The sequence below is a fragment of the Fundulus heteroclitus genome, chromosome 6, assembly GCF_011125445.2.
Source record: "Fundulus heteroclitus isolate FHET01 chromosome 6, MU-UCD_Fhet_4.1, whole genome shotgun sequence".
In the NCBI taxonomy this organism is placed as follows: domain Eukaryota; kingdom Metazoa; phylum Chordata; class Actinopteri; order Cyprinodontiformes; family Fundulidae; genus Fundulus; species Fundulus heteroclitus.
In genome coordinates this window covers 19,121,151-19,136,845 of record NC_046366.1, presented here as the reverse complement: position 1 = coordinate 19,136,845, position 15,695 = coordinate 19,121,151, and the positions used below count along the sequence as shown (strand labels likewise).

General features: G+C 42.9%; 1 protein-coding gene across 10 annotated transcripts in view; it reads left to right on the top strand.

Moving 5' to 3' along the window:
- LOC105934788 (adhesion G protein-coupled receptor L2) overlaps positions 1–15,695 on the top strand; it is a 146,116-nt gene that overhangs the window by 111,055 nt on the left and 19,366 nt on the right. For all 10 annotated transcript variants that reach the window (XM_036138251.1, XM_036138252.1, XM_036138259.1 and 7 more), the window contains 7 exons: positions 426–548; positions 2,378–2,583; positions 4,200–4,373; positions 7,382–7,591; positions 9,317–9,537; positions 11,397–11,463; positions 15,068–15,159. In XM_036138251.1, the coding sequence (XP_035994144.1) occupies positions 426–548; positions 2,378–2,583; positions 4,200–4,373; positions 7,382–7,591; positions 9,317–9,537; positions 11,397–11,463; positions 15,068–15,159 (1,093 nt within the window). The remainder of the gene's footprint in view (positions 1–425; positions 549–2,377; positions 2,584–4,199; positions 4,374–7,381; positions 7,592–9,316; positions 9,538–11,396; positions 11,464–15,067; positions 15,160–15,695) is intronic.

The following is a 15,695-nucleotide window of genomic DNA, read 5'->3' as shown; positions in this document are numbered from 1 at the left end:
GGGGAAAGAAAAAGTAAAAGTAAAAGCACAATGATATGTTTGATCCTATGAATATTTGACATTCATGCTGCAGCAGGCTGTGCGCTGGCGTTTACTCATCTTCCACAGCAGCCCTTGTCGTTATTCTCCCCCCCCCACCCCCCCACCCCCACCCCTTTGCTTTTGCCTCGGAGGCTTTCACAATGCCAGGAAACAGCTCAGTGACACGGGTTTTATTTAAGTAAATGACACCCTACGGGATTTTACCAAAAAGGCTTGACTCTGTTACTGTTACAATGAACGTTGAGTCTTTTACAGATGCACCACTGGGCCTTGATGGTAGAACTCTATTGAACACAGCAAAGCTTTTAAAATGTCACCTACGAGTTATGCATCACCCTGTGTTAACTTCCTCCTTTTTTTTTTTACTTGGTTCCATCTCTCAGTGTTGGATGTGTATGTAATAAGCACCGATGGCCACGTGCAAGACTTCAGGTTTCCACAGACGAGCAAGGGTGGAGCGACTCTTCAGCTTTCCTCGAACACGGTGAAAGTCAACAGCAAAAACGGTAAGAGAAACAACAAAAAACCAGAGCAAAAAGCGTTCTCATCAGATGTCGAAAATTAAAACGTTATTGCGCCAGCGATTGTGGCTGGTGGCCGTTCTCAACCTTATTAAATGCTTGTGGGATATGCATTGAAGTAGTGTCTGTGTCAGAGTGACCAACAAAACCACAAAGGCTGACGGGAAGCTAATGCTGGCTGGGGAATGGGACGCCAACCCACATCAGTGTGTGACTAAGCTGGTGACCGGCATGGGGAGGATGGGCCAGACTGTTGTGGGTGTGCACTACCGAGATGTAAATGGAATGAAACGCTAAATCACCAACATGTTTTCCTTTCTTCAAACTTTTAATTATTTAATGCGATAAACACCAAACGTGAGCGAATAGCAGAACAAGCCCTTTGCTCGGCTCTGCGGCTCCACCCACAAATGTGTTTCCTTTGCACAGACTTCCCTACATGTTGTGCTGAGTTTAGTTTGACATGTTCAAACCGAGCCTTAATCCATTACAAATGGGCCTACAACTCAAAAACGGGTCTTCCAAAAGTACGTCATTTTACAAATCGTACTTTTCTCTATCGTCTGCAAAACCAAACATGAACATAAGCAGAGAGATGGGTAGACATCCTCAGACCTGTAACTGGAAAGGAAAAGTCTTATTCATCTGGTCAGATAACGTGAATTATAATTACACACAACATCATAACAGTTGTACAACACTGCAGAACTTGCAATAAAAAGCAGTGCTTATAAAAACCAACAACAACAATAAACACATCTAGATGTAAAAGAAAACATCTGTTTAAATCTATCTTGTTTTCTGCTTGCTTTCGTCTCTTACAACTCCAGATTGCTGAGCTACTTTGGTGATTTTGGCTCAAAAACTCAAAATAATGTAGAATAATTTCATAAAGCCGTGAGCCTGCGTAATATGAAGCTGCCGCCCCCCTCGGTACAATGACGATGATTGTCAGAACAACGTCAGACAGCTTTTGTTTTTGTTTTTTTAAACTGAATAGATTCTTGATTCTTGAACCGTACACATCTGCATCCCATCCATCTCCTGTAGGGACTAAAACATTAGCGTGCTATTTAATTCATTGCAAAGGGTGCAGGGTTTATTTGCACACCTGAAATGGAAAAATATGTACAAAATTGTTAAAATAAATTCTATTTTAATTGAATTAGCTCAAGCTCATATAAAAACAGATTTTCTACCTTCCCCTAGCATCATGCGAACTGTGCGTGGTGCCAAGAGAAACTAGCCTAGAACTAGTTTGGCACTGTTCCAGTGGGTGTAATCTTGTTAATTATTGCCTGAACCTTAGCTACTGACAGGGTTTGAAGGGTAATTTTTTTTTTCGTAGTCATTTTCCAACTTACAAAGATCAATAGACATCTGCCTTCCGTTGTCGTCCCCATTTTGAAAAGTGACTACAAGAAAACGGCCCTGTGTCGTGTCATATTTATATCCGCAGGGAAACAAAAAGGTGTGGATTTCTAATTAAAGGTTCCTAGATGCTCAGATTAATCTAAGTAGTAAAGTATAAACGATTATGAGATTTGTTGTGACAAATGTTCCTTATTCAAACAAATATGTTCCAATCAGAGGTTAGGTTTTTCAAAACTTTGCTACTGGAATCAAAAGTTTAATTTCTTTCAAGACTTCTTACACGTTTTCCAAAGGGGACAATATGTGTGGATGGTCCTGTTAATCTGACCAATGAACCCATCAGGACTCTTGATATAAAATGATGTCTAAATCCTGCATTTGTGCTTCACCTAAATGCATTGGCATTGCTGCTTACTATCGTTTTTTTTGTCTCGTTGCAGGTGTGGCCAAGCTGGTGTTTGTGCTCTACAAGCACCTGGGTCAGTTCCTCAGCACAGAGAACGCCACGCTCAGGGGAATGGGGGATCTGAACAAACACAACCTCTCCCTCACCGTCAACTCCCACATCCTGTCAGCCTCCATCACAAAGGAGTCCAGCCGTGTGTTTGTCGCCGACCCGGTGGTCTTCACTCTGGAACACCTGGATGTAAGCCTCCTCCTGCGATTTGGCCCGACCCCCTGTTAGGGCTAAGCTGCGATGGATGCTGAGCGTGTGCCATTGTCTTTTATACAAAAGGACATTGAGGGGGTTATTGCTGGGGCAAATATTTTGTGGGATTGGCATTTATCAGTTATTTTAATTTCTAAGGCAATATAAAATGTCAATAAACAACCTTAACTTTGTTACATTTTGCAGCAATTAATAATGTAATGGCAGCCAATGGCATAATCATTTTGGGCATTTTAAATGTAATAAAGTGAGTAATGTAGTATTTTTGAGCCAATAATGTAATAAGATAATGTGTTATTGGCTTAATGTTAAAACATCCACATTACCTGTGCTCTCTGCCTGGTGTTCAGCACATACTACTAAGTGATGTAACCTATACAGACACCCCAGTGATTAATTAATCGTTCCTCCATGCATGAAATTATAGATTTTCATATCTAAGCAACTGATACATTTCCATAGTAAAGATTTTCTACAACAGGTCATTCTCAGATTGGCTCTTTCAACCACAATTAAGGAGAGGGTGATGGATAGTGTCTTTATGAATAAATATCCAAACTGTGGCAACCACCTTTACCTATTGCTAATCATCCAAATGCACAAATGTGCACAATGCACAATAAGAGGAATCTTTAATTTACAAGGAATGTAGAAAGCATTCCAAGTAATGTGGCCATTATTGGCCGCAGTTATTACATTTTCAATTTTTATCTAATTTTTTTTTCATTATTTACCAATAACAAAACTCACCAAGTTACTGACAAGTTGTTACATTTATTGGTTTTATTATATTTATGAATGGCCAGTGTTATTAGATTATTAGCAGGTATTATGTTGTTGGTTGCTTCCCTTATTACATTTAGCCACTTTGTCACAAACCTTAATGTGTTTTAGGGGATTTTATATTATAGAATCAAACAAAACAGCTCATAGCTGTGAAGTGGAAAGCAAAGGACACATAGAGTTTGAGATAAAGCTGAAAAATCTATTCACTCCCCGTTTACTCTGATATGCCTGAATAAAATCAGGTGCGGATTTTATTAATCACCTAATTTGCGACTGTGAATCTACCTGTTTGTAATTGACTTTCTTAATATAAATACAGATGTTTTTTTTATAAAGGCTTCAGAGGTTTGTTAGAGAGCAAAGTAAACAAAAAACATCATGAAGACCGAAAACCAACCACCAGACAGGTCAGGTTGTAAAATGATAGCCAAAGCTTTAAACATCTTACAGAAAGAAAAGGGAAACGTCGTTGTTGTAGAAACATAAAGCTGTAGGGGATGAAGTTTTGGAGCAAATAGGGCAAATCTGGAAGGAAACCTCCGTGAGACTGGAAAAGATTTGAGACTGGGGCGGCGGTTCACCTTGCAGCAGGATAGCAACCCAAAACGTACAGCCAGTGCTACAGTAGATTGGTTTAGATGAAAACATATTCACGTGTGCAAATGGGCCATTCAAAACTAAATCCAGTTGAGAATCTGTGGCGGTGCTAATAAATACTTTTCCAAGGCCCCGTGCATGTATGCGATTACAGCATTTATTCAGTAGTTATCTGATTTAGGTTCTTCTGTGTGTTTCCTGCTTTGCAGAAGGAGCATTATTACAACCCAAACTGCTCCTTCTGGAATTACTCGGAGCGAAGCATGATGGGATACTGGTCCACTCAGGGCTGCAAGCTGCTGGAAACCAATAAAAGCCACACCACTTGCTCCTGCAGTCACTTGACCAACTTCGCCATCCTCATGGCTCATCGGGGAAATGTGGTAAGTGGCCCCAACCTTGCCGTTCGCGCCTGCTATTTTTCTTTCTCAATTAGTCCTTCTGTGTCCCGTCCCGCTGAACGGTTTGTGCACACGTGGCAAGTGCTAGAGTGGCATCTCAGCGGCGATAATTAGATTAGTGCTGGAGGAGAAGGTGAGTGTATAGGCGGAAGGGGTGGGGGGAACGGCAGAGCGGGCTGTCATTTTAAAAGAGCGACACTGTGGATCGGGATAGGAAGTGGCACAGCGTTATCACAAGTAATTATGTTTCACCTGTGGTCCGTGTCTAATATGCATTCTCCGCGCCTGCGTACCTGAGCATCATGGGGAAACGGCAGAACCTTGGGTTTAACTTAGATTTGCCGCCCTTCTTGAAGTGGTCCAGAATGCATTCAGTTACAAAATGCAATTACAATCCAATTACATGATAAATAGCATGTGCAGCAGGGACCCAGCCAGTAATAAATGTAGAGGATAAGTATGTGGTTTGTTTAATAGTACGTTCCAACTCCTGAACTTGGTGCCTCTCATCTGTCTTAACCTCAACCTTAACCACATCTTGAAACCAGAGCCCAGAGGCTGGGCCCAGCCTCACACCAGTCCCCGTACATATCACCTCAACAGTAACTCCTGACCTCAATGTAATTACAAATATCACAGAAGGAATTGCCTCACTTTCAGGCCACCATGAGTTTGAGTGATATTTCTTATGGTCAGGGCTGCTTTCCTGGTCTTTTTTTTTTCTTTCTTGGCCCGTCGCCCACTCGGTTTTAGATCTTCTGAAATGCTGCATGATTCAGCCGTACAAGGCCGCTGCACTGTGAGGCAGGTTTCTCCCTCCCCCTCCCCCTACACCACCAGCACCACCTTCTGATGTCGCTCTCTGTAACACGCGCAGCATTAAAAAAAAAAAAAAAAAAAAAAAAAGGGATGACGGATCGCTTTCAGTTCTTTTGCCAAATGACGTCAGGTCCGATCCGGATAAATTAGAGCTTTGCAGTTTGTCAAGCCTGTCCCCTTGTTGATCAGTCAAACGCCCAAATGAGCGCTGAAGCGTGCCTAGCTCTGATGCCAAGTTGAACTTATAGCGCTTAAAACTCCTATTTCTGTAACAGTTGCTGCATTTTGGATGAAGGGGAAAAAGAAAACCCTTCAAATCCAAATCCACCTAATATAAAAGGAAGCGAAAGAAGCAAGTACAGCCTCCGCAAAACATATTGAAACGATGTGTAGGGATGTGTAAAGAGCACTCAAATGTATTCATTTTTCACTGCAGGAGCGCAAACTCACCCTAAAGAAATTATATATGTCCAACGTGTAATTTGAGTGCATTTATTAATTCTGAGAAGATATCCCACTGCTACAATTATTGGAACCCCCTGCTGTTAATACTTTGCACATCTCCATGTTACCCAAAAGAAAAGAAAAACTGCATTTTCCCTTCATATTTTCAAAAGATTGGAGACTGAGGGATCTGTGACGATTCCTCTTCTTCTTTGCAGGATATCTCTAGGTAATTCTGAGTCCTGGCTTCTCCTTTATGCACTCTCCCCTTCATTTCAGCGTACAGGTTTTCAGTAGGAAGAAAGTTCCAAAAAAGGTTAAAAAATAAAACAACTGGACTTCTGTTCTGAAGCTGAAGACGTTTCCTATACAAGAAGCTTTCTTAATTCAAAATGTCTGGAGTAGTGTGTAGCTTTGAACACCACACTACTCCAGACATTTTGAATTGAGAAAGCCTTCTGGATGGGAAGCCCAACGTCTTCAGCTTCAGAACAGAAGGCCAGTCGTTTTATATTTTAACCATTTTTTGGATTGATCATGACTGAATCTTCACCAACATTAAGACAGAAAGGCATGGGGACTGGGATTCCCATTAAAGACGGCGGATTCGTTAATGTCTTGTGAGCCGTTTCTGTTCTGACTTGGACATGATGTTTGAGATCATTAGATCGATGATAGCAACTTTATTGACACTAATATGCTTTTTAAAGACCCAACAGTGACCCATTTTCAGTAGTCCGGTACAGTCCATCAGATACTTATGTAAAACTGGATTTCTGCCAAGTCTTCGAAAACGTTCAGAGTTTACTGATGTGTATTATTTGGCTTCAATAGGTCTTCAACATAAGGCCCTAAATCACCTGTAGGTTGGGTTCAAATTGGTACATTCATTGCTTCGTCCATTGCAATAGAAATACTTTCGCTTTAGTGGTAATCTTTCTTTTCCACCTGCTGTAGTTCTTGTTGAGGAACAAAAGCACTTTTTGACTGCACAGTTGGAAGGAATTTAAAGCCCGACAATCACCTTACCTGTGTGCCCCTGAAGCAATTCCTTAGGAGAAATAAACTCAAAGCTTTATCTTAATCATTTTAATCTAACTCCTGTTTTCATAAAATATGGTATATTTAACCAGGTTTGGCTTGGAATCTGGGCATGTTATTATTCTTCTATACCTTACTTGTCCTGTGACAATCAGCACTCCTCAAAGCGATGAATGGTTGTCTTTCCCATTTTAAAGAGTGGCTAACTGAAATGGGTCAATGTGTCATGTTATACGTAAAGCCCAGGAAAACAGGAAATAAGGAATTACTAATTAAACGTTAAAAAAAACCTCTGATCAACTTAAAAAGTACTTTTGTGACTGATCAGGTGTGGCAATTTGCCGTCTATTTTTTATTGTTTTGCTCATGCGCTCGTATAAAAGGTAGATTTTTTTTTTTATTTTTTTTTTTTGGTCCCAGTGCGCGAATGTACAGCAATAAAAGATTATTTTCTTTTAAGGGCTTTTACTCATCTTTAATAGGGGTAGCCAATAAATGTGCCGAGTGCTGGATGTATATGACCACTATGAAACTAAACTGAACACCTCACGATTTTCCATTTTCCTTACCAGGATAAACGTTTCCACCAGGCTGGAGTTTAATCTACAAGAAACCCCAAGTGCCAGCTGTTATGAAGAGTGGCGCAGGAGTGAAACAGTCTGTTCTTTCTGTGTGTGTTTCTGCAGAGAGACAGGGGCATGCACGAGGTCCTCCTCACCGTCATCACCAGGATGGGTATCGCCGTGTCCCTAGTCTGCCTGGCCATCAGCCTCTTCACGTTCTTCTTCTTCAGAGGCCTGCAAAGCGACCGCAACACCATCCACAAAAACCTCTGTCTCAACCTCTTCATCGGAGAGCTTCTCTTTCTCGTGGGCATCCACATGACCGAGCCAAAGGTACAGGGGAAATGATTCCGCTGTGGCTTTTGATTTTAATTGTCTCAGCTTGAGCAACTAACCTTTGCTTGCCTAGATTTCACGACTAATTTTCTTTTTAAGTGTTGCACCCAAAAAGGAAGAAAAATATCTGCATGGGAATAAAATAACAAGCCTTCTTGGACTGGGAGTTGGCACCGTTTACAATGCATCCATACCAATAGAACATCTTCACATTTTTTTTTCATGATGATGCAACCACAAACTTAAATGTACTTATTAGTACTTTACTTGATATACCAACACAAACTAGTGCATAGTTGTAAAAACAAAAGAACCTGTTCCATATAAAAATCTGAAAAAGTGAGTGGAATACGAAATAAGAATATTTGTATTCCACTCCATTATAATGCAGTGAAAACATGGCCACCCACCTACACTGGGAGATTGTTAATCCAAGAGAACAGTGGTAACTCTGGTGGAGCTGCAGAAATCCACGGCTCAGGTGGGAGAATCTTAGGACTGCACCACTATTAGTCCCGCACTCCACAAATTTGGCATTTATGGAAGAGGGGCGATAAGAAAGAGATTGTTGAAAGAAAGACATGAAAAGTCGCGTTTCAATGTTTCCATGTAGTGGGATGAAGCAAACCAGTGGAAAAGCACATTACACACAAGAACTCTGTGTCAGGGGAAGCTAAAACAGCACATCACCCTGAAAACATCCCCGCAGTGATAAACGGTAGTGGCAGCATCATGCTGTGGGTATAAAACCTTCCCCAAGGACAGAGAAGCTGGTTAATGCCTACTGAAAAGTCCAGATCCACTTGGGAATTTGTGTCGAGACCTGACATTTGCTGTTTACATATCATCTGATTCGGCTGAATTTGAGACAGTTTTCAGTCTCTAGATGTGGAAAAACTGCTAAAGACAAAGTATGCCTGAGGGGTGTTAAGGAACGCAAATTCTAGCCACATTTTCAGATTTTTATGTGCAAGTACATCGTTGATGAAAACTTCATATTATATTCTTTCCACTTTAAGCGCTATTTTGCATTGGTTGAAATCAAATCCTAATGATATGCACTGAAGTTTCTGGTTGTACCGTGACAGAATGTATAAAGGTTCAAGGGGTGTGAGTACTTTTGCCAGAATCAGCCAGTACACTTGTGTACATTGCCACATCATTTCTTTCCTTGTAACTGCAGAAACTTACAGATCCATGAATTTGTAAAAAAAAAAAAAAAAGTTACTTTAGAAACACAACACTATTGACTTCTGTCTGTCTTATAAGGGTAACTTTAAGAAACGGATTGCAAAGCAACACGGGCATCGATTTGCTGTATATATGTCGGCATGTTTGGTAAATGCAGGTTCGATATTTGCTGTCCTCTTTACATTCACGTAGTTCACTAATTAGAACTATGTGAACATTTGATGGCCAAACACCGACCAATCAGACCCTTTTTTGGCGGACCGTGTGTAGGTGAAGCTTATTAAAGGTGTTTAATTAATCGGCTGAAAACCAAAAGAAAAAAATAATTAAAATGGAGAAGTAAACAAACCTAGTCTGCGTGAAGAAAGTGTTAACATTGCAGGGCCTTATGGCTTCAGCCTTGACAAAAGCATTCAGTGTTTTTACTGAGAATTAGATTTCTTCAAAATTTCATAAGAGATTGAGCTGAACTAAAATACCCCCCTTCGACATCGTCTTGTGCCTAACCCCTTTGCGTGTCTCTTTTGTCAGCTGGTCTGCTCCATCATCGCCGGAGTCCTCCACTTTTGCTTCCTGGCGGTGTTCACCTGGATGTGTTTGGAGGGCGTGCAGCTCTACCTCATGCTGGTCGAGGTCTTCGAGAGCGAGTTCTCGCGCAGAAAGTATTACTACCTCTCCGGCTACCTCGTCCCGGCAGTGGTTGTTGGCATCTCGGCGGCCATCGACTACAGGAGCTACGGAACGCAGCAGGCGTAAGTGCCCCCGTCCTTGGCGGATCTCTTCCACTGCTTTTGGCAGAGATGAGATATAAAAACCAAAATCCTGAGCTTCACTGCTTAGACACACCCACACAGCATGCATATGATGCTCTGAGCTAATGACAGTAATATCACGGGGAGTAGTCCACCTCTGGCCCTTGGCAAATTTACAGCCTGCCACTGCAGTAAGAGGAGGCTGTAAGCACAGGAAGAGCAATAATGAAAGTGCTGGCTGACTGGCTTGCCATTTCTTTTTCTTTCTTTTTTTTATTCTTTGCAAATGGGTAATCACTGTCCTTATCAGTTAAAGGTTTAAGCACTTCCCTACTTCTCTTTATCCAAGCAGTAACCTTATAACATGGATGGCTTTAATCTTCTAATTTAAAGAACTACATCCTGTTTTATTGTGGCAGTCCTCACTTCACCTATGCATGTTTTTAAATAAAGACTGAAGGGTTTTCGTAACGTTCAGCAATACGTTGTTCACGAAACGCTGACTTTGGAAAAATGTCTACATAAGTATTCTGTCCTGACTTCTGAGGCAAATGACAACAACTGGTCACAATAATAATGCAAGCGTGAGAAAAGATTCATGCGTTTTTATATACGCACACATATACACACACACACAGAAGTTCCCGAGCTGCCTCCCAAAGTTCACACATGCGGAGAGAAAAAAAAAAAAAAAGAAGCAGCATGGGCTGAAGACAAAGCACTGCAGATGCAAGTCGGACAAGGGTCAAGACCCAGCGAGTCGTCCAGGGCCCCCCGTTCGAGACCAGGGTTCCCACAGTGAAACACACCCCCACCAACCGCAGCTGAACAATTGATTCTGCCACCACCCGGCATCAAGAAGACCTCCTGTTGTACTGAAATGCCTGCAAAGCCAAGTAACAAAACTCTACACAAAGACCGAAACCACATTCCGCCAACAAAACAAACACAGGCCACGCTGCGCCTGGCGAATGTGTGGCTCCCCGCACAACTTAGACGCCCACAGGCAGCCCAAAACGCCAGCGAGGCCCGCGAGAAACCCTCCCTCGGTCAGAGGAGCACCGCCGGATCCGCCGTGCCACCGAGCCGGGCCACAGGATGGCACCCCGGGGCACGGCTCAAATGAACGCCACCAAAACGCACAAATATCTATAAACCACAAGCACACCAGACCTGATGCCCGCGCTCCACCAAAAACGCCCAAACATTCTTGAGCAAGATTCTTATCCCACCCTCCCAACCCAAAAATCAGACCGTGAAAAAATAAAAAAAACCAGGCAGGCCGTCACAATCTCCCCTAGCCTAACCCCACCGATCCTCAACCCTGGACCGGATGAGACGCCACGCTCACCATGCAAGCAGCATCACCGCACCAAGCACACATGGACCGCAGCACGTGGCAGAGCAGAGAGCCCTAATGCAAGACCAACAAAATTATCAATAAAAAACAGTACTTATAATGCCAAAATAAAAAATTCTAAATTGTGAAACTTTTGTGCCACAGGTCTCTAGTAGCACCTATTTCAGGGCGACCTCAGAACAGACAGTGGTTTTGCACTGACCGCGCATTTGAAAAGACGGAAATGTTTAAACTTTGAAGACTCAAGTTCGATAAGAGTTGCCTTTTACCCCGCAGCTCCTCGTGGCCCTATTCCAACCCCCCCCCCCCCCCCCTTCTCTCTCTCCCACCCCCCTTGGAGGTCGAGCTTTCTTCACTGTGGTCAGACGAGTTGCCGTTGTGTTGCCGCGGCCTATCGTCTAACCAGCTCCTCTTTGCACTAATCAATACAACTGAGCAGCGTTTTGCCATTGAGACGATTTGATGAACTGAATTGTTCCCTTTTTTTTCCATGTTACAGATGCTGGTTGAGAGTGGATAACCATTTCATCTGGAGCTTCATTGGGCCAGTGACCTTCATAATAGTGGTAAGTTTTAAAATTTGTGCAGGCGTAGGATCTTTTTTTTTTTTTTATCCAAGAGAAGCTTTGAAAACAGTTTATAGATTTTCTCTCCATGTGTGCTGGCAGCCTCTTAGCTCTGCTTTCTCAGATCAATTTGCATGAAAGGAAAGTGGTCCCATTATAGCTGACACGAGGACATCAGTGTCCACTCAGCTATGAAATCCTATGAAATCAGAATTGTTGAGCAGTAACAACGCGGAGCTTTTTGGTCCTCTCGGCTCAACTAGAGAATACTCCCTTCCTGCAATCAGGAGGAGAAATCGTTTCAAGCATGAAGGTCATTTGCTCAGTGGGAAAACAAGGGGGGATGTTGGTGGGGGGGGGGGGGACATGGAAGTAATGAGTGGGTGGGCCGGGCAACCATTACCAGAGCGCGCAGCCCTGCTGAGGATCATGATGCACCCGTAGCCAATCCCATCGCGCAGACATCTCCATCTTCACTTTTTAATATTTCATGTAGAGTACAGCGAGTTCGCCGCAAACTCACAACACGCGTGCAAAAACGAGGCGAGAACCGAACCAGCGCGCGGCGAATACAGCCATACTGGGGCACGCATGTAAAATGTGTCCGGCGGTTGTTAAAAACATGCAAAACCCAGAGAGGAGCTGCGCCGGCTGCAGCGGTTTAATGTGCTTTATTTGGCAGAGAAGTAAGAGACCTGAAAACTGGGAGGATGGTTCCTTAGAGACCGAGCGCGGCGGAGGAAAGGAGGGGAGGGGATGGGGTAGCGGGATCCATATGCGGCCTTGCCTCAGCTTTCTGCAGAGCGCCTCCTAGCTTCTCGCCTCTCCGTCCGTCCGTCTCACTGTATCTGTGTCATCACTTACGGCTGTGTTAAATGCGTCTCCAGCCGCTCGGCTCATGCGGACGTAAATTGGCCCCAGTGGCTGGGAGAGACACAACTCTGTGATCTAAAAGCCTCTTTCTGTCTTCGTAGCCTCTCCTCCGTCTCCCATCTTTCTCCCCGCCGCTGTTCGGTTACATCTGCTCGCCGCTCACACGCTGCTGTTTCCCTTCCAAGACTACGTCGTGTTGTGTTGTGTTGTCTTGTCGTTTTTTTTTTTTCAGAATGCATCCATATGGTCGGGTAATTGGGAGCTTTTCTTCCGCTAGGAGAATAGGAATTCAAAACTGTTTATAATTATGGCTTGCTTTCTAGTGAATTCTACATTTACTGATTTATTTTTATTTTTTTAAGTTGAAAAAACAAGTTTTAGGTAAAACCAGTTTCTAATGGAAAACATTTTTTTTTTCCCCATACATTCCTGTTGTTTTTCATGGAATATTTATTGTGGTCCATTTGAACAGTTAAATATGGTATCAGGCCAAATCGAAGCTCATCCCCTCCCTTCCCTTCTGCGGCCGCGGGCCCTGCGGTGCTTACAGAAAGAGACATCCTGAGAGCATGGAAACCTTTTTCTGGATTTATGGCTTGAATCACTTAAATGTTTTTCCTGGCCTCGGTAGAAATTGCTTCTAAAATATGGCATTCAGCTCCCATTGCTCCCACCCGCACCTCTCTCTTCGAAAGCTTCCTGGGCTTTTAGCCGTGACGCGTTACGATTTGTTTGGGCTTTTGCCGCGTGTGCATCCTCGTCTCGTGTAATTGCGCTCCGCGTTTGGCGTCGGCTGTGATGACAAACACGAGAATGGAGACAAACGGCGAACGCGGCTCGTGTCGTGTCAAAGACTCGAGCGGACTGAGGAAGACCAAAGCGATAGCCTCCCGCTGTTGAATCTCTCTGTGAAAGTCAGAGTGCCTTATGATCAGTATAAAAGTTTTATAGACCTCTCACCGATGGTGCGTTGCTTTGCTGTTAAGACAACACAATAAAAGATGTAGTATTTTTCTTAGACTGCACTGGTATCAGCGTTTTCCAAAAAGTATTCCTACCACTTGAGTCTTTTCTACATTTTGTCACGTTACAATCACAAACCCTACTTAATGGGATTTCCTTTGATTGGCCAAGGCAAAGTAATGCTTCATTCAGAACTGGACAAAAATAATACACTGTTCGGTTCTCAAAGTATTTCCCAAAACAAAGACCTGAAAAGTGTGGCATGTGTTTGTATTCAGCTCTAATTAATCACGATTGCAGCTGCCAGATTTTTGAACAGCTATGTCTCCCGTTAGCTTTGGATGATCAAAGACTTAAATGTTTACGCTACCCTTCCCCGCAGTAAAGCTCAAGTTCAGTCAGAGTAAATGGAAAGCGTCTCTGAACAACAATGTTCTCATCATGTCTACGAATCTCAGTGGGATTTCTTAGCCTGGGCCACTCTAACACATGGAATACGCTTTGATCTGAAACCGTTTCAGTGTAGCTCCTAGTGTTGACGTCCTTCTAGAAGGTGAACCTCTGCTCCAGTCACATCTCTCCTGCAGCTTTTTCTCCCAAATTGTCCTCTGCTAATGCTGCGCTTGATTTGCCCTGGGAGTCGGGAGCTCAGACCTGGGAAAGACGTCACAGCCGAGTTAAAGGCGTACTTGCAAGTCGTAAAAACTGTGAAGTTTGCTATATGTTGTGGTTTGCTAGTTTTAGCGGTGCATGCTGATAACAATAGATTTATCTTCGTTTTATGCTTTCAACTACAAAAGGAACACGGTCACAAGTAGATGTTTTCGAGCACTATGTGCACTTTTCAGGCGAAAACATAGAAACAGGAGTAAAGTTGCCAGATAGAAGAAAAACACTTAGGGACTAATCTTTAGAAGGATGAGTCTAAAATTGAATTACCTAAAAAAACCATGTTGGCAAAAATACAATTCACCATTACAGGAAAATAGCCTCACCTGTAAAGCATGGGGGTAGACGTGTCATGGCTTGGAGATGCTCTGCTGCACTATAAGGTTATCTGTAAAAAAACAAAACAAAAAAAAACAAGCATTTATGCTGAGGCATAATTGGACCAACTGCATGACAAGGATCCTAAACATACTACTAAATCCGACAAAGGCTGGCTGAGAATTAAGAAACGGTGAGTCCTGGGCCGAGTTAAAGCCCACAGCGTGATCTCACCGAAGTGCTGATGGGTGACTTGAAATGGGCTGTACCTGCAAGAAACCCCGCCGACAGCTCTCAGTTGATAGTGAGAAGGGCAGTTCACTTTCCATAGACTGCCAATTTAAAGTGAGCGCTTTGGAGTGTCTCACCAATCTCAGGCAACAAGGGTAAGACTAGCTATTAGAGTGTAGGGGTATTCTCACTTTTTCCTGATAGGAAATACTTTTTTATATATCTTTTTGTTTAATGAGTAAAACTTTCCAGAGCAAAAAAAAAGACAGATTAAACATCAGTATCTGAATATTTCTTAATACAGAACTGAATATTTAACAGGGTTTCCTAACTCTGAGCAGTATTTCAATATAATGTTTTACCTTATATTAGAATATCCTTCCAGCATCCTTACACCTATCCTTACAGCAAGTGCTGTGAAGCACTTGCTGTAAGGATAGGATCTGACTACATCTCTACTGACAGCACCTAAGCCTGCGCTGCAAGCACATGGAACCGGATGCCTGCCTTAGTGCAGTCTATTAACCCTGATGCACATCTGTTTTGACAGGTCAATGTCATCTTCCTGGTGGTGACGATGTACAAGATGGTGAAGCATTCCACCTCCATGAAACCCGACTCGAGCAGGCTGGGGGGTATCAGGTGAGGGGTGTCACTCTAGGAGATTAAGAGGCTGGTGTGCTGTTGCTTGTTGTGCGACTGTGTGTTTGTATGTATGTATATATATATATGTGTGTGTGCGCATACTGAAAATGGGATGAGGGGGTGGGATGGAGACTCGTATGCGAGGAGAAAAATAATACGCACCATCACCGCTCTCTGCCTTGCTGCTATAATTTCAAAAGCTGTATTTGACCTACACGTTTTATTTGATTTTACTTCCCCGCGAGACCCGCGGTTTTCCCTTTCAGATTTTTATTTTCCTTTTCAGTCTGTTGGTGGTGCTTTTTTAGCTCACTTTTATGATTTCAGTATTTGCACTAGTCATGGGTATATTGCCTATTTTATTTCTTCATAAGTGCATTTCTGACCTTTTTGGCGTCGCTTTGCTCCCGGGTTTTCGCTTAGTTTATGGGCACATTTGGAAGATAGATCCCAACCACACGTCTTGTTGATTTCAAGATGTTTAAAACTGGGGGGAGGGAAGAAAATTATTAAAAAAAAAAAATTAAAAATTA